Consider the following 20,655-nt stretch of genomic DNA (forward strand, 5'->3'; position numbering starts at 1 on the left):
TCTTCATCAAGCGTTTATTCTGTTTTACAGAACTTATCAGGGACAAGCTGGGGTCCTCAGGATTTAGATTTTCAAGAAGTCAGTTGCTGATCTTTCCTTTATATAATTTTGCTTTGCAAATATACTGGGCCTCACAATTAAAGTGGCTTTTGAGGTTGAAAGCACCCTTTTAAACCTGCAGGTGCACCTGCACCAGTAGGAAAGAAGGACCAAGAATCTAATTTCATTTTCTACAGGATTCACCACAGGGAGTATCCCTAGCAAATTCTCACCCCTCTGGCTGGCTGTCCACTTTCCTCTTAGCCAGGTGTACAGAAATCTGCCCATGGCCGTGTCTCCACGTTCTTCCCTGAAATGCCCCACAGAGAAACTACCTGTGAAATGTCTCTAACATTTTGGAAGCACTTAGTGTGTACAGCTGCAAAAAAACTACTTGCAGAGGCATTACAGACATGCTTTGAAAATGCACAAATGAGAGGCAGAATGTGATTATTCCTACTGTTCAGACAAAAAATGTAGAGTAATATTTGAGTAGAAATCTGAGGGCAGCTTTGTTGAGCAAACTACAATTTAGACAGATCTAGAGCTGCTGTCATTCCCCACAACAGGGCTTCTCGCTAAATCACAGCAGCTGTCCCTCCACTGCCAGCAGCAGCCGAGAACACAAGGAACCATTTTTTCTCTTTCCAGCACGGAAGCAACACAGGAAAGTCACAGAGCAGCACTGAGTCAGGGCTCTGCGGCACAGTAAATTTCTGAGGCTGCCTGGTATTCTAGGCACATCCTTACAGCAATAAACTTCTCAGCATCATATCCCAGCCAGGAGAGAATCTGGAGCAGCTAAAAATACAGCCCCTGCATCTCAGAAGCTTGCATACAACAAACTGCTGCCTGTGACCTCCACAGCCTCCTCTCCCAGCACACACACCCAGGGCAGGTGTGTGTGCTAGTCCTCAAGGCAAGGACAAGAGAGAACACTCACTATATGTGGTGATGGGCATTACACATACATTTAGGAATAAAACTGGGAGTCTTGTAGAAAGGAGAATTCCTTCTTGCTTGGCATATGAGAAAAGTCAGGTGGGGTCTGCATTGCCTTGGTGTTTGAGGGGTGATTATTTCTCATTTTGCTTTGCGCAGTGAAACACCCCAAAGATTCTGGCATTAGCAGGCTCTATAAATCTCACGGACACCACATGTGTGACTGGATTATATATAGCTCTGCTTTCACATTACCAGCTCCAAAACATCACACAAAGAAGACGGTAATGAAATCTCCACCTCTCCAGCCATTGCTCTCTAATCTGAAACGGCATTTCCAGGAGCCATTTTCACTCAACCAGGGAGTCTAGGAACAAACACGTTCTCACCCTCCCACTCACTGTCAGACAGCCCCACAACTGGCACGCACGTATACAGTCACACACACATTCATTCTCTACATTTCTCACCGAGAGATACAAAAAGTCTCATGCATTTGCAGTTTATCACATGCAAACATACACATCTCTCCCCTTTCAGTCATGCAAATACAAAATCGCAAACGCATTCTGGATTAAATTCTATTTTCACTTATGCTATGCAAATATAAAAGCTGAATACTTCCATTAAGATAACAGATTTACAACTGTGTAACTGAGATCAGAATATGGTGCTGACTCTCTCATACATAAATTTCCATAGTTGCTCCTGAATTTGTCTTTTTCCTCAGCCGCCTCTCTATGCATTAATCATTCAACATTTAAATCAGCCATCCACTTGCTTCTTTTTGCTTTGTCAATGAAAATTGTTCAGCATTAATTATAAAATTCATTCTCTACTGAGGTTTTCTTGGCTTTTTTTCATTAGTGGGTGGAAGTGTCAATTTACAGTCATCTTGTTCTGTCTTCAAAAAGACCCTGTGTACCAGCTATACTGCAGAACACATTCGCTGTGCGAGTGGCTGCGAATGTGTGAGCTTGTGAATGTATATGCAAGATTGGGAATGCATGTGCATACATGTGCATATGTGGAAAAGATATGGAGATGGTGTTTGAATTAGCAAGGCTAAGTGTTTCTCAGGCTTTATTTTACAGTTTGAATTTTAACCCCTTTCTGAATATAAAAATTTTCATCCTAGCAATACGGATGATTTCAGGTTACAAAGCAGAGTTTATGGCAACTGCAAATGTGTTCAAAATCAAATACTTTGGAGACAAGACACAATACAGATCTAATTTTACGTAGCGGTAAAACCTCTACAGATTTGCTTTCATATTTTATAATCAAAAGGATTGGACATTCCTGGTCCAGCACCCTGAGCAATCCTGCTGTACAAAACCAATGCGAGTGCCACAGTGCACATGGTGAGATAATAAACCAGTATGCTGTAGCCAACAGCACATCGCAAGGTAATAAAACACAAGGGCCAGAGAATTTGGTTTAAATGGGAAACATTTTAGTGTATGGACTGAATACAGAAAAGGTGAAGGCTGACTAAACTTGTCTTTGCAGGTATGATTTTCACAATTGTGAAGGTCTTACTCTGTTACTACAAAGCAGAAAATACACCAGCGCGTAAATGCTTTCCAATCTTTTCATTATACTGGGATGCTGCAACCTATATTTAACCCAAGGGGAGGGATGTACTCAAGAAACAATCCACACTTTGGCAATCATTTCTCTTACCAGTTACATAAAATGTTAGACCATTTTAGCTGCCAAACAGGGATTAGAAAAAGGGGGAGGGAGGGAAGGGGAGAAGGCAACCAGGAAAAACTGTATCTCTCTGCAAAAATTTATTATGAAGCAACATAAGATCTGAGTCAAGAAACTACAATAATCTCCCAGGCAACAACAAAAAGATGAACAGTGCAAGTGCAGATGCTATTCCTCTTCTGGGATTCTGGTATGAATTTGTCCTGTCCTAGTACAGTTACAGGGTCATCCCCTTCATGGGGGCCTGGTTTTGTGGAAAAAGATGGTTCAGGTAACCAGGTATGTGATGTGCTGACCCCTCCCCTCCCCTAATTCTCACTGGGCTGGTGGCCATTGAAATATGGTGCCTATTCTGTATGCTCTGCATTGCTGAAATGGACTTGCAGTTTCAGTTTAGCTTCACAAGATTGCTGGCCACCGCAAAATCCCGCACTGCAACAGGCAGGAATTGCCTCAATTGCAGAAAACACACAAAGTAAAAGACTCAGAATAGAAATGAAGAATGGAATCAGTCCTGAACACTAAAATGGGGAGGAACAAGAAGCTGTTGAGGGGAGGAAGTTAATATTACCCAAGCTATATACATTCTGTGAAAAACAAGAAACCTTCAATCTCCAAAAATATCAAGCAGTGCTTTTCACTCCTACTGAAAAACTAGAAAATGGAAAGTGTCTTTTTACTCTGTGATGAAATCAAAATAAGTAGAAATAGCAGTATTTAGTCAAACAACAGAGCATCTCTCCAACCTAACAGAAGTTGTGCTTTAGCTAAACTCTCAGAGTGAGCTGGGAATGCAGCCCAGGGTTTGGGTTTATTTTTTTTGTACAGACCTCTGCATGTGCTGCTCTCATGAGGTTAGCACACAAACAAAGAGGCAAGACACTTTTAGTCAAGCGGTGCTTTCTCTCCCACTGATAGAACAGGAGGAAAAAGGTGAGTTTGATTCTTATTTAAATCAAAACCATTTTGTATGCCTGGGAGCAAAAAACAGGAGCTCAAAGTCAATTCTGCATTAGGGAGCACTTCTCTGGGGTCGGTAACCTGTGAAAGCACTACAAATATGCTTACACAGGTGAGCTTTTGTGGTATCAGGAACAGACTCACTAGATGAGGAGACTAAAGGAGCTGTGGCCCTGGCTCTCTCATGGCTTCCCGCCCAGAGCACAAGCTTCCAATCACACCATGCAAAAATGCTTTGCAACCCTCCTTACCTTCCCCTCCCTGTCTGCTGCTGTGTCTTCCTACAGAAAGTAAAATGTACTCCATCTTGTCTCCCTTCTCAAGTAAAATAACTTATTCCAAGAAAAGCATGTCTTTGCCATTATAAACACATTGACACTAGAAATTCTTACTAGCAAAGCTACACTGGTCAGAAATCATCTGTACCATACTCATGTCAGCAGGGCTATGACAGATCGGCCCTTAGATGGACAGAAAAGAATTCTATGCCAAATTCTAATTTACACTCATAATACTTTACAGTTATTGCCATCACAAAGGAGCGTTGGAAGAAGCATATAACATACCTGTTTTGACCCTGCTTGCACTTCTTACTAGTGTGAATGAGAATTTGGAACTGTGAGCCCATATGTGCCTCCAAATTGCTTCCAGTTTTTCTACATGCTTATTTTAGCAGTATTTGTCACCCATGTGTATGCAAATAAAGCTTGCAGAGGAGTTCTGAGTAATAGGAAGAAAACAGCCTACCACTGTTTATTAGACTACAGCTGATGCCACAGTAAAAAAATGCAGTTGGCAATTTTAGTTCCCTTCCTAAGGGACACTTCCTGCCCTTCCACATCATTATGAAAACTGCTGGTGACAATGCATCTGATCCCAGTACTGGGAGCTCCTCACAGACACTCATAACACAACAGGCTCTTGAGCCTGATTTTTTTTTTTTTTCTGCTAATCTTCCAGGTCTGGATCTTCTTTCTCTTCCAGACCAGAGGTGAAATGCATGGCATGGCAGAACAATCTTTATCTCTTGCCTGTAGTCTCCTTCTCCTAAAGTCATATAACTTTATTAACAAGAACTGTCAGTCCAATTCCTTTCATAGCCATGATATCACCTGAAAGAATTTTTAATGCACTTAAGATTTTAGTATTGTAATTTTACACTTTTCGTCTTAGGTTTCACTGTCTGTTAAACCATCTAAGACTTCAAAATCCACATTTTATTCTGAGTGATTTTGTCTTTTTCCACTTGGTAAGTGTCACATTTTTCTGTGATTTCCTTAGGGCATTTAAAACAACAGGATCCCTTTTATTTACTTATCTCTTTGGTCATTCACATTATTGCTCATTTCTCAAGAAAAATTCAGAACTCCAGGGTTACTGCACCTTCAAAATCATCCAAAGAAGCCCATCTACTTCATCTGACCTCCAAAACTGGTGGCAAATTTTGCTTTTTTCTTAAGTGAAAATTCTGAGTGGTTCAGATACATAGATTCAAGTTTTCAGCCGCTCTACATATTAGATATATACTAAATTTGAATGAAATCATTTGCACATGTGCAACCTACATTTATGCATGCAAATCAGGCAATTAGGTACAAAATTACCTGATTTGCATACATAATGCTAGAACTGAGCAAGTAATATGCCACAAAAACCATATTTATTAATATTATTTTCTTCTGTTCTGGAATTAGCTGCAACTAGCTTAGGAAATACTCAAGATTTTCATCACTCAAAATGATTAGTCTATGTGATCAACGTTTCTAGGTCTACTGATGTGTTGGCTAATTGCACAACAATCAAATGATACCGATTTTGTATCGTGTTTGGTAACCTAGCATGAAGTTTATAAGAAAATGCACAATTCTACCTTTTTCACATTTAGAATTCAACTTAAAATGAATTTGTACAAATAAATCTTGAGCGCATGCATATTAAAGCATAGCAACACAGATACCCCCAAAATTTGCTTTTGAATTAAAATTGAAATTTTTTTGCTGTTTGTGCATTGCAGCTGCTTTTCCATGCATACAGGTATAGAGCTGCTGTAAAAGCATCTGCATATGTAGAAAAAGAAGCCAGTGCAAACAGAGTCTGTGGAGTCTGGAGGATATTTCCTATAGGTCTGAAGTTGTAAGCAGACAGGTCACACCTCATAGATAATGAAACAAGAAGCTTTCCTTCGACACAGCAACACCAGAGAGGCCTGCCTTACTGGAAGGTAAGTGCATGCCCTGGGAGGGCTCCAGTGACACCTTTGAGCCTGACTTCTCCTCTCCCATGGCTCTCTCTGCCTCCCACTGCCTCACTGCTCTGCACATGTACCAACACACTTCTGGTTTGCTTCCCTTTGCTGTGCTCTGTCTTGCTCAGAAGGCAAACTCCTCAGGCACAGACCTGTCCTATTTGTCTACAAAGTCTTATGCATACTAAGGGGCTTTAGCTGTAGAATAAATAAACAATAACTGCACTTCTGCTGTGGTACGGAGACATTTTTGCATGTCTCTAATTGTTCTCATGGGCTTATCTCCAAACCCCTTTAAGCAGTTCATTATAATTTTTAAGATAGGGTCACCAATACTCTTCCAGATAAGGGCAGATCTTTGGTTCCTATAATGGCAGTACAAAGCTCCACATAGCATTCAGCATTTCATTCCTCATGCATCCTGGCATTCACTTTCTGATCAGACGCTCATTTTACAGACATGAGCTTCCAGGAAGTTACCCAGTGACAATCAGGTCTTCCACCCAAATATTCTGGTACCTTTAGTAAAACTAGGCAGCATGGTAAGGAAAATGGTTTCCTCACAGCGTGTACAACTGCATATGCCATAAATTTAACCTGCTACTGTCTGGATCATTCACCTGTCATCAGTATGCTAAGTCCTACTGGTTTGATTTTTTTATGCTCAAACAGCATTTTCAAACTTTTCAACATTCCCTCTTGGTTTTTTTTTCTTTAGTATTTAAATTGTAAGCATTTCTAAGACGACCCTGTCTTTGTCTTCTAAAAGCTATGTTGCACATCTTTGGTTGATACAGAAAATAACAAAGACCACCAAGGTATTTGACAAGATCCACATTTAAGAGCCATCATCTTGTGACAACCTTGCTGCTCATTATCTGTTGCCTCTTATTTCAGGAACTTCTTTGTTTCTTATTCATTGACAAATTGGTAATGAGGGACTTTTCACCTCACAAACTATTGGTCAACTATCATTTATTTTATTTCCAGTGCCTCTGCTGTTCTGCAAAGTTCTGCTGCTCGTAACTATGCAATCATTTGACTTTTATGTGTCTGTCAATCACAACAGCTTCAGAGCATCTCCCAAACATTTAGAACCAGAAAACTCTGAATGTCTCTCTCTCCTTTTCATCCTCACCTGCTGAAGGATAGAGCTTGTATAATTTTCCTTTCTTGCCTTTGCCACTGGCACTTGTTCTTACTTCATCCTCTATTTCAGGCTAAAGGTCTCCAGATCTCCTTGACACATGTCCCAAAAGAGGTACATTTCCATTTCTTGATCTTTCCTGACAGAAACCATCCCTTTCCACACTCAGCAATTTCATTTCTATAAGAAAATATATACAGAGGCAATTCAGCACAACCTCTGTAAGCACAAGAATTTGTAGGAGGCATGGAAAGCCATACAGGCCAAGAATGTAATTGGAAGTCATAGCTCAGTTGGTTAGAGTATGGTCTTAATAACACCACGGTTGCAGGTTTGATTCCCGTTCAATCCCTGTATGGGCCATTCACTTAAGAGTTGGACTCAATGATCCTTGTGGGTCCCTTCCAACTCAAATTATTCTGTGAAATCTTTGATACATATTTCAAGACATGGACGTAAAAAACAACAGTAGTTCTTCTGTCCCAAGTAAGGTGTACTTCGTTCTAATCCTAACATCTATCACACTTTCAAATGAACAATGACTCACAGCCTTTCATCATTCATGTTTGTCACACATATCTAATTTAACCTCACAGACTCCCAAAGAGGAAAAAAAGCATTTTGTAGGAGTTGCTATGCTTACACCACATACAAAGCCTCCTTGCTACGAAAAAATTGCTAAATGTAACCTGCCTCTCTATGGACCCATGGACCTGGAGCAAACCTGGTATGTAAGGTTACCAGACCCAGCAGAGAAGGAGCCAGAGGAATTAGTAGGGGAGCAAATTGAATGGGTGAAATTGTGTGGTTTGCCTTGCTGTGGGAAACAGGGCCCTCTAGAAATGTGCTCAAGGGGGAAGAAACTGCTGACTGAATGGACTTGGGATCCTGAGACAGAGAAATCCTTGGGGAAGATAAACCAGAAGTTTGTGCACCGTGAAGCACATTGATGGCAAATGGACTGTATCACTAAGAGAAAACCAGAGCAATTACATAAAAGATACTGGCAAAACCAATAGGTAGATATATATCAATGGACTCTTGTGCTGTGAGGAGAAAGAGAGCAGTTTATCTGCTGATGAAAAACCAGCAGCAGACCAGGCACTCCTCCTGCAGAGTCAACAAAAGCAACAGGAACTCCAGCTTGCACCTCAGCAGGAGAGACTGCTGCAATGTATGCTGACATGGGGCTTGAGGAGTGCTGCTAGACTGGCAGAGGGTAGTTTGGGATGGCTTAGCTTAGTGCTGATGGAGCTAAAACATTACCCTCAAATGCCCACCCACATCTCTGAATGCCTAGTGCTGCTGGTGTAAAGGGTTAAAATTGAGTAGCTACAGAAAACCTCCCCACAATGAGAGAGGGCCACACAGCACAGACAGTGTAGAGCTATCTGGCTCTTGTTTTGGCCAGGCTGAGACTGGCTCCAGAAGTGTACTGTCATGGCATTTGGGCTGCATTACATGCATTGAGAATGTGCTCATTTATAGCAGTCAAACAGACAGGGAACCTCTGTGTTCAGAGATGAAACCTGTGTGCTCAGAGATGAAAATGGTAGCCTTGGAATGACCTCTACAGGGTCTGCTGCTAGAGCTTAAATGGATTGCCACTCTGGGAACTCCTCTGCAAGTAACATGATGGAGGAAATAGAGGTGGAGGGAATGAATTCATGTGACAGGCTACAGCATTCTGCTACAAGAGCCAAGGCAGACTTGTAGCTTGCAAAAAAGCTTTAGAAATACTATTAGTCCTACATCATCTTACAGAAGGTCCTCCTGAGAGCCGGGAAACTCCAGTGATGTGCAACTGGCATGCAAACTTGCACACAAGAAGGGATTGTTCACCGGAGCATGTACAGATATGTGCCCAGGATATATAGATAAGTGTCATGTGCCATTGGAGCCACAGGTCTCTGTTCAACAAAGCAGCTTCCTGCATGAGGCAGACAGAAAGTCTTGAGTAGTGAGTGAGGAGTATAATGTTGACTTGAAACCAAATGGTCCTAAATTGTGTGGGAATTCCACTGTTAACCCAATGAAAAATCTGGTAACTACATTGCCAGGATTCCTTAGGGAACAACAGCCAAAAAGGCTTAAGAAGCTTAGTAAAAAGAGCTACCCAGACTCAGACATCTTTAAGCATCAAGGAAAGCTGGTGTATCAGTATGAAGACTTAACAACCCTGAAACTGAACATCATTGAGAAGTCTGTGTGGTAATGAGATAGGTCGCCATCAAACTGTAGAACTAGTTTGGACAAGACCCTGAGGGTAATCGCGTGTGTGCTGCTGAGGACTGATGCCTTAAATGCTTGCATTTAACAAGTAATATGGTGACTCTCACAGTGCTGGGAAGGAATCAGGCAACTGCACAAAGAGCTCATCTGAGGAGGAAATGGTGTGGAGCAGGTGACAGCTTACAGTTCCCACAGACTCAGACTGAGATATGAGCATGAAGGGCCTGCTTGGAGCAGAGAAATGACCTTGCTCTAATCTGCTCCTTTGGTTCTAAGGTTTGAAGAACTTGTACTGGCTTTAAGCACTTGCCATCTTTTCTAGGCTGGAGGACATATCTGATGGCTGGTCAAAGGAGGAAGAATACAACTATATTTACAGGTTCTGTGCTGGCAGAGTTATTTTCCTTAATATATTAGAAAATAAATCTTTAATTTTATGTAAGTCCTCATTTACAACAGCAGGAAGGAAATCTGGGGTTTTTTTAAAGTGACTTTAACCTGATGTTGTTTTCAACAAAGGGGCTATTAAGAACTTTTGCTGTTATACAGTTCTATAGAGTTATGTTGTAAATTATTTTCATAGCAACGTGATTATGTCATATATTCTGCATTATAACTCAGAGGGAGACAGGGTGGGAAAAGCACAGAATGAAGACTACAGAGCACAACCTGTCCTGATTATTACCTGAACCTTTAAAGTTCTTATTAGTCCAATTTGTTTAAACAGTGTTTATTTGCAGGTAATGTTGAGGATCCAGCCAGGCTGCACCTGCCTTCCCAGGCATGCTCAAACACAGCCTGGGATTGCACATCTTCAAGGGAGAGCAGGGTGGAGTTCCTTCAAATGACAGAACCTTCTGGAAGGAGGAAGTTTCAAGCTGTAACTTGCAAAATATGTACAACACACTACTGTAAAAATCCAGCCATCAGAACAAGGAAGATCTATGCAGAGACCTGCAACTAATCATGCAGAATGCTGAAAAGAGCTGCTCTTTGTATTAAGCATGTGCAGTGCGGTTCTCAAGAAATGCTGTTGTCCGTTCTAGCATGAGGAAAGACAGGTACAAAAGAGCATGAGAATTTCTGCATTGTTTCCTGGTATTTAACTGTCACACAAGCCACTAGACATTCTATCAAGGATGCTGACTAATGAATCCATATTAGGCCGCAGGTCCTTGTTAGCACAACATGACTAGATGCCACAAATCACGCAACTCATACTATCCTTGATGGCTGCACCTCAAGCTGCCTCCCCTCCAGCAGAAATGATGCAATGAGCACAGCTGAATGAGTACAGTTCAATGAACAGAAGAGTTGACTGGGGGAAGGGTGGGGGGGGGGGCCGTGCAGGGGGTGGAGTGAGAGAACCACTCAAAACCACAGCAAATATTTGCCAAAAATGAGTATGTACACTTCGCAAGGTACAGCTCTTGAAAGGCTGCATCCTTTTGATAAGATACATGGTATAAGCTTTCACAGAGGGAGGTGGGATACAATAAATGTGCCAACTGACCTTTCTTATCCACGCAGTCTGAGTTCTTCAAGGAGGAATTATCTTTACATGTAACAGGGAGTCAAGCACATAACAACACTGAACAAGTAATAAAAAATACTCCAAAATTTACTGCTGCAGGAAGACGAGAGCTCTTTCAGTTGTTTTAATCCCAGATGTTTTGTACCTTGTCTTTTTATTTTACAGAAATCAGTTATAGACATGAGGAAGAGAGTTCTAAGAGAAAATGTCTAGCATATCAAGCTAGATGAAATAAACCTGAAACATACACAAGTCAGTGGCCTACATTTTCCAGTAACAGACCAGATATTCAGGCTTCTCACTCCCTCCCTAATTCTGCCCCTAGCTCCTACACACATCAAACCTACAAAAGTGTGTTGTCCTTACCCAAACTGTGTGCCAGTCTGGACATGTTCAAATGAAAACCTGAGCTACACTATGATCTTGTCTCTTGTTACCATGATGTGTGCAGTGAAGAGTAAGATTGCTTCAGATAGATCTGGAATACAGCAATTCAAAGCAAGCCCCTCCTGTCTTTGATTTGGATGTGCTTTGCTTTCCATCATAGCCAAAGGGGAGCTCTTACCTCTGACACACAGGTATGCACTTTCCTTCACCCCAGCCCTCGGTATGTTGCATCAGCAAGAACGGCAACAGCCTCCAGCCTTGGAGCTATCAGCGAGTGAAGGACGCAGGCTACAGGCAAATGGCCTCGCACTGAACGTTGTTGTTCCCAAACACCTGTGTCACACAAATGCTTTTGAGTCCAGCTGCACGGTCGTTGTAACAACATGCTTTTATCCCACAGGGAGGGAGACTAGCATTTGGGGCAGTAGCTGAAGCCCACAGCCTCCCTCGTTCTGATAGCCATTTGCTGTGAGACTTTGGCTAATACACTTGAGATTACCCATCTGGAAAACAGATAAACTAATGTAGTAACTTGAGGAGTAACTTCACCCTTTCTTGGGTGCAGCAGTTCTCAGTTATGGCTAGCAAAGTCCCAGCCAGCTTTGCATATAAAGCACTTATTTATGGAAGGGGAAAACGCTGTTTTGGCTTCAAAACAGACTTGGGGCTCCTCCCCTCCTCCCCCCCGAAGAAGCCCCCTACGCCTCGCTAGTTTGGCAGCCCAGAAGCAGGCTGCTAAATCGATGGTTTGCCTGAGGAGCGAGCGGAGGCTTGCAGCAGCATGGCTGCTTTCTCTGCACATTCCTCTGGTGACGCTGCTTATTACCCAGCATGCAGATAACCCTGAGTCAAGGCTTTGGTATGAGCGGCGCTGCCAGGAGCTGCGTGCTTGGAATAGAGGGTTACAGTTTAAACCGAGGTGAAGAGCCGTCCCCCTGCCTGCCTCTCCTGCTCGGCTGGAGCCAGCCACCCCTTCACCTATTTGCAGAAAAGGAGCTTTCCAGTCCCTCCCCTCCACCCCACCGCTCACCCAGGGATCATTCCCATTGAGAAGCTCTCAGCCTAATAGTAATCCCGACGAATTTAGCTGCTGCTAATAAATCCCACCCCTCTGCCCCTCCCAACCTGCCTCCCATGCAAATCCATTTGTAGGTTACTTGAACAATAGCGGAGCTGTAGTCAGCCCTCCCCTCTGGCAGCCTGCAGGGAGGGAGGGAAGGAGGATGATGACAGCGGGGAATTCTGCTCGTCTCCTTGAAGCTGCACAGACATGTTTCATGTCCCCGTTCCCATCCCTTGCGTAGAGGCGGGCAGGCAGGAGGGCAGGCGGACAGGCAGGCAATCACATGGCTGTCTAGGTCGGGCCCAAGCCAGCGGCAATTGCATGCTGTGGCGACCCGCTGACCCCTCCCCAGCACAGCCCGGTTTGGTTCAGTTCGGTTCAGTCCCCGCCTAAGCTGCTATGCCGCAGCCGTGCCAAGCCGCTCCGTGCTGCGGTGGGATTGCCAGGCTCAGCCTCCACTCATAGAGGACTAAAACAAAGCAAAGAGCCTTTGCGCTGGCCAAAAATTAGACGAAGATAGCCCTGGAAGCAACTTCGGGGAACGGTTCTCCTGACACACTCGGTACTGTCAGGAGAGCAATGCCAGCAAAAGAGAAAGGCGCAGCTCTCCATTGTAGAACTCTTTGGGGACAACGGAAAACCAGAGTATTCTTGCTGATAATGCTGATTGTGTGAGAAAGGGGTGTTTTCCTGAAAATACATTGCTGTTTGCAGCAGTTCACATCTTAGAGGTTTCTTTGCAAAGGGTAATAAAAGCAGCAGCGAGTGCATATGGCCAAGAAGGGGAGGGCTGTGAGCGGATGCCAAATCAGCTGAAACCTAAGAAGCTTGACCTTCCTCACCTCCACCCCTGCTCCCACCGCCTCCAAATAACCTTACAAGGGCGCATCGGGAAGGCAAGGCACACAGCAGCGAGGGGAATGCAGTCTCAGCCCGGCAGCAGGCAGGGCTGTGTGGCTGTGTCAGTGAATGGGGAGAGAGAGGACACTTCGGGGTAGCTGCAGCCACTGTCAGCAACGCACACTGATACCAGCAAGGCTCATTGCATTGAGCCAAGCACAGCAGTCAGACCTTGCAATCTCGAACCTACCTAGCCCCAAGCAGCTCAGCCAGTCCAACCAGTCAGAGACTGTACTGGCTAGACAGACCATGATGATGAGCATCCTCCCCCTCCCATTCATGTCTAACTGCTCTCATCTGCTGTTCACTCTACAGTTCCCTGAATGGCTAAAAGAGAGTGGGTTTGCTGTCAGAAACTTGAAATGACATGTAATCTCCCATGTTTCTTTCATGGAGGTAGGCAAGCCCATTCCCAGGGAGAAGAACTGGATTCCTACAGAGCCACCCAGTTAGGGGTGGCAGCATGGGGCTGGGCTGCCCTGTGGCGAACGCATGGAGACAGAGATGTTTGTCTGCCTCATCACAGGAGCCCTGTAATAGCCTCACTCAGTGCACACACAATTCTTCTTTTAAGACGTACAGCTGGGGAAAGACCTTGTGTGCAGTTCTTTTTGTATCACCCCTGTGAGAAGAGGCATTCCCCTTCCCAGTCTGCATTACAGGTTTTAAGGCAGAGGCTGAAACAACAAAAGCTCGGTACATGGTTTTCAGAGACTTTGAAGATAAAACCAGCAGTGCCTATTTCTATACAGGAAAACATAACTATCCCCCTCTCTGTCTTCCAGGGGATGGTTGTAAGGACAACTCTGTAGGTATAGAGCTATGTTTTGGGTAGAAAATGCATGCTGTAATGGATTCTGATGGCTGAATGCCAAGGGGGAAGCTGCTCTGCTTCAAGAATAGCCTTACAAGACTCAGCACTACAGTGACAGTTTAGTACTCTGCTGCAAATCTACAGGATATGTCACTTTGGCAGAGAAAGAGGCTGCTAATGCACAACACAATCCACTCTACAATGAATGGAGAATGACTGCACACCAAAAAAAAAAAAAAAAGAAAAGGCAAGACCTAGAGAAAAGGGAAGCTGCAAGATAACTACTGCATAGTAAGCTGGGAACCTGAGAGCTCTGAGGAGACAAAGCCCTTTTCCTTGAGGGGAAGAAAATCTCAGCTCACAAGACACCTAAAGAAGCAGACAACCCTCTTTCCAGTGACTGCTGCAGCTCTGCAAAGCTGTGCTGGCAGCCAGCCTATTTGAAAAGATTGCAGTTTCAAAACAATGTTAGTCCTGACTAGTTTGGGGAGGAGAGCATGCTCATATGCACAACATTCCTAAGCAAATAAAAAAGATAACAAGGTTTGTACTAAATTATACCAGTTATCATTGGTATACTCAAACTCCTGTTGGAACTGTGTAGTATTTTCCCCAGATGGACATAGCATCTCTTCATTGCACAAACATTTCTATCTCCAACTCACACGCAGCTGCCAATGCTTAAAAAACAAACATCCAGTGACACACACGTTCTAACCCATTTCTAAGAAAATAGGCTACAAGGCTATTAAAAGAAATGTCAAGAATAATCTAACTGGAAAAAAACCAAAACACAACAACCCTCCTTGGGAAAATAAACCATTTAAATACTTCCCCATTACAAGAAGGAATGAGAGCACAACAAATGACCACCTGGAAAAATAAATTAACTTACTCAATTTATTCAGGCAAACATTGGGCTGTACCTCAAATAACTGGCAAATATGGGGGATGGGAGCATTACTGTAAAATAAAAAAATCAGCTGGATCTCTGTACATGAGACTCACTTGGCAGCTCCCTTTTCCTCCTCCTCGAAAAAAGGTAACAACTTGTTTGTCAGCTGTGGACATCTCCAGAAAGAGAAAAACCTATCGAGTGGGTTCAAAGAAATGCTGGCTAATATGCCCAGACTGGCTGCTTAATGAGCTAGAGTAAAAGAAAAGGTCACATGGTTACAAAAAACCTCCATACAACAAATGCCCTGTAGCTATGGTTAACTTTAATTAAATGCAGTATTACAATTCACTTCAAGCTTATTTTCCACCTATGTCTACTGCCCCTTACCTTTCCTTTGCCTGCTAAAAATCAAACTGATGAGTCTCATAAGTAGGCTTATGTTTCAAAAAATTGTAAGAGCTTTTCAAGAATGCTCTGCAATTAAAAAAATCCACTAAATGGATCTGTTTCTAAATACAACTACTGATGAATGATTTCAAGATTACAGGAGTGGTTCTGTTTATATAAATCAGGGTATTCACGCTTCTGTGACATAATTAAATGTTGAATAGCCAGTAGTTCTTCTCTTTTAATGGCAGTTGCAATTCACACATGAATATTACTTTTCTTCTCCTTAGGTTGAAACTCCAATTTCAACCATGTGTACAATTTTTTTTCTCTGTCAGTCATGAGCTCACAATGTTAGTCCCCCTATCTCGTGATTTAGAAATAAACTGCTGTGTGGGAACTGCATGCTTAAAAATAACTGAAAACAGGATCAGTACAAATCTATACCCTAAAAAACATGTAAGTTGTATCCAACAATTAACTCAAAACATTCTTTTTCTGCATTATTTCCTCTGATCCATTACATAAGAACAATATGTTCATAGATTTTTAAGCACCAATGTATCACTTGGCAGGAAAAAAAAAAATATATACACACACACACAAAGTCATTGTCTCAAATCACAGATATAGTGACGCCAAATAGTGAATCTCAAAATATAACAAACCTCCGCTCCCTCCCCACACACAGAAAACACCCAAAGTGTGTATCTATACAAGAGTGCAAAGACCTGCTGGCACACTAAGCAAATAGTCTCATGGATTTTACCGTCCTTCCTGCCAGGAATACAAATGAAAAAATGTATTAAGACCAAGCAGATACCAAATGCCATCCAGACTTTTCCCCTTTATACAATTATGGGGTTTTGGGAATCCTTATTATTCAATAAAACTAAGAGCTCATAACCTATGACACTGTTCCATTTGGAACAGCTCTATGTTCTGCTGGTCAAACTGCAAAGGATTTCTGCAGTGCTGCTGGTTTTGTTTCAGGTTTTTCCTCTTTCCTCCATTTGCCTCACTGGAAAGAACAAAGTTCACATTAGGTTTGTTTGCATTTTCTAGCTAGCATGAGGCCTGTGTATTTACTTTGCCTGTTGATCACTTAACAGGCATTACACTGCTCCCCTATCTCCAGAAAATGCCAATATCATATAAAATAGTTAATTATACAAAGGATCATATATAATGGTTGCCCAAAAGAAAGCATTTCCCTTCAGTGCTTTAAGGACGCTTCCTTCCCTGAAAAAACAATGTAGCCCCTGAATTGTTCACCAACTCAAGTTATGAAAAGCCAGTGTCTAAATGGGTTAGCAACCCACCAGCTGCAACACCAACTGTAGAAGTTGTTATTTCATGCTACCTTTCTTTCTGCCGTGCTCAGCTATAGTCCTGCCTTACCAAGAGTTTATGGCTAATGTCAAACTTTGACAACCACTCTTAAAATCAGCTAAAATTATTACCCACACGATGCTGGGGTGGGGTTTTTTGGGGAAAAAGGGCTTCTTTTCAAATCTCAAGCCATATTAAATTGCGCAGGCAATGGATGCATCCTGTATTGCAAACAGCTTGCAGCTGGAGAGCTGGTGGGGGGGAGGAGAAGGGAGGAGGAAATGAGATGCAGAAACAGTAAATAGAAAATGCTTAGTCAGCAACCGTTACTGCAACATTAAAGGTGAAATGTAAATAGGCATAGTGCCAAGATTTAGATAAGTTTGATAACACCATCATCATCTTACTACATATAAGTGAAAATATGCGTACAAGTGCCACAATTATCACCAAGAACTGCATGCTCTTGGTATAATGGAGACCTTTAAAAAGGCAACATGGCATGCGCATGCCGCCTAAGCTCTGAGAAAAATAAAACTTGCTACTCGGGAAGTATTAATATCAATTGAATTTATTACAATTTACTAAGCTCCAAGGCACATTACAGTGTTCTGTTAACTACAGAAATGTATAAAGGACAAACAGAGCATGTTTTTCATGTACAGCATTTTGCTCTACTGTTCAAAAGCATCCGTGCATCAATAAAAGCAAAAACAAAAAACACATGAAGATTAAAAACGTTCAGATCAATAGAAACAAACTGAAACATTTTCCTTACAAACTTGCAACAAAAAAACCCCTCCCCCCAGCGCCACCCCACCGTTTTGCAAACAAAAAAACAAAAACGAAAAAAATAAAGTGAAAGACTAACACTCAGGGCTTGTAAAACGTAAGCTGTCACCATTTTTGTAGCAATTTTTTAGGCATCAACACTGGCCTTGGCAAAAAAATTTTTTTTGTTTTTTTTTTGTATTTTTCTTCTTCTTTCAGAGAAGTGCATACATTTACAAAAATACACACCAGCAGCAGGTAATCGCTAAGGGCTATTAACTTTGTACCTAGCCAACACACTGCCAAAGAAATGAGAACAGGTATTATGTAGTAACCAAACAATATTATATTCTGTTTAACAAAAACCAGCTCTATCCTTCAAATGAAGAAGAGTACATACCTTTGTTTCAAAATATAGAAACATACGACGAAAATAATGTCTATACATAAGACTAACTTTTGCAGTTTGTTATATTCACAATTCTACATCTTCAGGAGTCTGAAGGGATTTGATTTCCTACTCAAGGGTCTCTCTCCTTTTTCACTTTAACGTCCCCAGCTAAAATGGTTGCGATCTCGCCCTGCATAAATGCCCAAGGCACATTGGAACCGACTAAGGGGCATTTCTCTCCGCTGGGGCAGTAGACTTCGCCAGTTGCTCCTTGGGCCTTGATGCTCTCTCTGGAACAAGGGAAGCAGAACTTGTGGCTGGGCACAGAGGGGCACTGAACAAAGTGGGTGTCCTCCAAGCGTTCGTGGCAAATGGTGCAGCACAGGGGCCCGCTGTTGGCCATGGGGGAGTCCGGAATGTTTTGGGGGTGCACTTGGTCCATGGCGGGGTGGGCACTGGGGGGAGGAGGGGCCACTTGCAGGTTCATGTCCCCGTTGCGGGAGGCCAGGCGGCGCTGGCCCGGCACCGAGGCCGGCGACACGGGGCTGCTGCTGTTCCTGCGGGTGGACGTGGTGGAGTGCACTGAGCTGCCATCCTTGGGCGAGTGGGCATTGCCCAGCGTGTCGGCCACCGACATGAGCGCGGCCATGGGGGACTGTCCGTTCTGGGGGGCGGACTCGGGCGGCGTGGTCCGGTTGGAGTGAGGCCCGAGGGGCGGCGGCGGCGGCGGCGGGGGGCCCCCGCCGTGCACCGCCCCGAAGCCCCCGGCCGACATGGTGAGCTTGAGCGCTTCGCTCTGGCTGGCCATCCACTGCTGCCGCTGCTGCTCGTCGCTGAGCTTCAGAGCCCCCTCGGCCGAGTCCGAGGGCTCGGGAGAGGCTTTCCTCTTGCGCATCGCCCCGCCGCCGCCGCCGCCGCCGCCAGGTCCCCTAGAGGCGGCGGCCGTGCCCTGCGCCCCGCCGGTCCCGGCCCCCGGCCGCGGGAGACTCACCAGCGCCGTGGGCAGCATTGGGCAGCTGGCGTCCAGGTAGGGCTGCGGCAGCATGTCGGCGCCCACCAGCTCCTTGAAGAAGCGCACGGACTCGGGCAGCAGGTCCCCCAGCAGACGCCAGTCGCCGGAGCCGTGCTTCTTCTCGTACTCCAGGTACTTGAAGCCCGAGGACAGGCCGCGGCCGAAGTCCTTCATGCAGTCCTGGTACATCTGCTTGGCCACCCCAGAGGCGCTGGAGAAGACGGTGCCGGAGCCGCTAGGGTACTCGATGAAGAGCTTCAGCTCATAGTCCATGCCCGGCTTGGAGACGGCGTCGAAGGCAAAGACGCGACCCAGCAGGGCGTGATCCTTCTTGAAGCGCACCTCGTAGGGGGTGCAACCGGCCAGAGTGAGCAGCGTGTCCCGCACGATCTTAGGCTTGCTGGCCCACTCCTCGGCCCGGTTCCGCAAGCTCTCGCTGAGCTCGGCCAGCGCCTCCGCGTTGCGCTGCTTCTCCTTCAGTTCCCGTTCTTGGTCGCTGCTGGACACCGAGCCCGGCCGCTTGCCGCAGGCCTCGGAGGACGAGCCGCCGCCTCCCCCGGCGCCGCCGCCGCAGGTGCCCCCTTGTGAGGAGGCGGAGGGAGTCGGGGGACCCCCGCCGCCGCGGCCGCTTAGGCCCCCGTGCGGCGGGGGCAGCGCCACGCCGGAGGCGGCGGGTCCGTTCAGCAGGGTCTGCGGCAGCAGGTTGGGGGGCACGTTCATCTGGGCGCCGGCGGCCCCCGGGGGCAGGCCGGACACCAGCCCCCCGTGCGCCCCGCGGCGGGAGGAGGAAGAGGAGGAGGAGGAGTTGGGGCTCTGCCGGTTCAGCTCCGGCGGCCCGTCCTCAGGCGGCTTGGGGAAGCCATTGGGCCCCCCCAGCCCGTTGGGCAGGCGGGCGCCGTGGCTGCTGCCCAGGCTGCCCGGCGGCGGCGGGTACTCAAAGCGGCTGCGCTGCTCCGCCGCGGCGGCGCTGAGCCCGTAGCGGTCCAGGCTGGACTGGGTCAGCCCCGCCGAGGCTGCCTTGGAGGTGGCATCCACATGGTTGAGCTGCTGCTGGGCCGCCGCCGCTGCCGCCGCTTCTTTGGCGGAGAGCGTCACTGCCTTGACGCCGACCGGCGGCGGGGGGCCCGGAGAGCGGCCGTCCTGGAAGCAGCCGTGCGCCCGCTTCAGCTGCCGGGCCGTCTCGATCACGAACTCGATGCGGTCGGCGCCCTCATAATTAACGCAACCCCGGCAAACGGGCTCCGTGAAGTCCCAGATCATGGCCCAGGGCATGCGGGGCAGGTCGCACAGGTAACATGACTGCCTCCGCGACGAGGACACCTGCGCGGCGGACATGGTGCTGCTGGCCGGGGAGCTGCTGTCGCTGCCGCCGGGGTAGGGGCTGGTTCAGTCTTCCCCCCCCGGGCTGCAGAGGGGTGGCTCTCCGTACCTGATCCTGTTGCCCCTTTCAGCAGGGGGATCGCCTGCTTTTAATTAGCGCCTGCTGCCAGAGACGGCTTCTTCTACCTGGTCCTGCCGCTGCTACCCCGATGGGGTGGGAACCGCTTCCACTGCTCCTCCGGGGGGCTGGGTGGGGGTCGCCTTCTAGCCGCTTCTGTTTCCCTGCGCTCTCTAGCTCTCCGCTTGCTGCTGCTCCTCCTCCGGGAGGAGGCGGAGGTGCACGGAGGAAGATGGGGGGGTCACCTTCCACCCGCCACGGCTGCCTCGTGAGCTCGCAGTTCGGTACGTGCCGATCCGCCGCCGCGAGCGAAAAAGAGGCACCCGCACGGAGCTGTCCGGTTCCGGCAGCGGCGGCTTCCCCGAGCGCCGCCGGAGCTGTAGCAGCCCGGGGGCAGCAGCAGCGGCGGCGGCAGCAGCGTGGTGAGCGGCGCCGCCTGCTCCTCAC

At 46.0% G+C, this 20,655-nt stretch overlaps 1 protein-coding gene across 1 annotated transcript; it reads right to left on the reverse strand.

Annotated features, from left to right (window-relative positions):
* Positions 1-17,149: 17,149 nt before the first annotated feature.
* Positions 17,150-20,587, reverse strand: IRF2BPL (interferon regulatory factor 2 binding protein like). The gene has a single exon (XM_027672167.1). It carries the CDS (start codon positions 20,103-20,105, stop codon positions 17,889-17,891), a length of 2,217 nt encoding a protein of 738 aa, XP_027527968.1. The 5' UTR covers positions 20,106-20,587; the 3' UTR covers positions 17,150-17,888.
* Positions 20,588-20,655: the final 68 nt, after the last annotated feature.

This window comes from Neopelma chrysocephalum, unplaced genomic scaffold (genome assembly GCF_003984885.1).
Source record: "Neopelma chrysocephalum unplaced genomic scaffold, ASM398488v2 Primary Assembly neopelma1_24, whole genome shotgun sequence".
Lineage (NCBI taxonomy): Eukaryota > Metazoa > Chordata > Aves > Passeriformes > Pipridae > Neopelma > Neopelma chrysocephalum.

Coding starts and splice junctions, on each gene's coding strand:
- IRF2BPL (XM_027672167.1), bottom strand. CDS start 20,105: ATGTCCGCCGCGCAGGTGTCCTCGTCGCGGAGGCAGTCATGTTACCTG.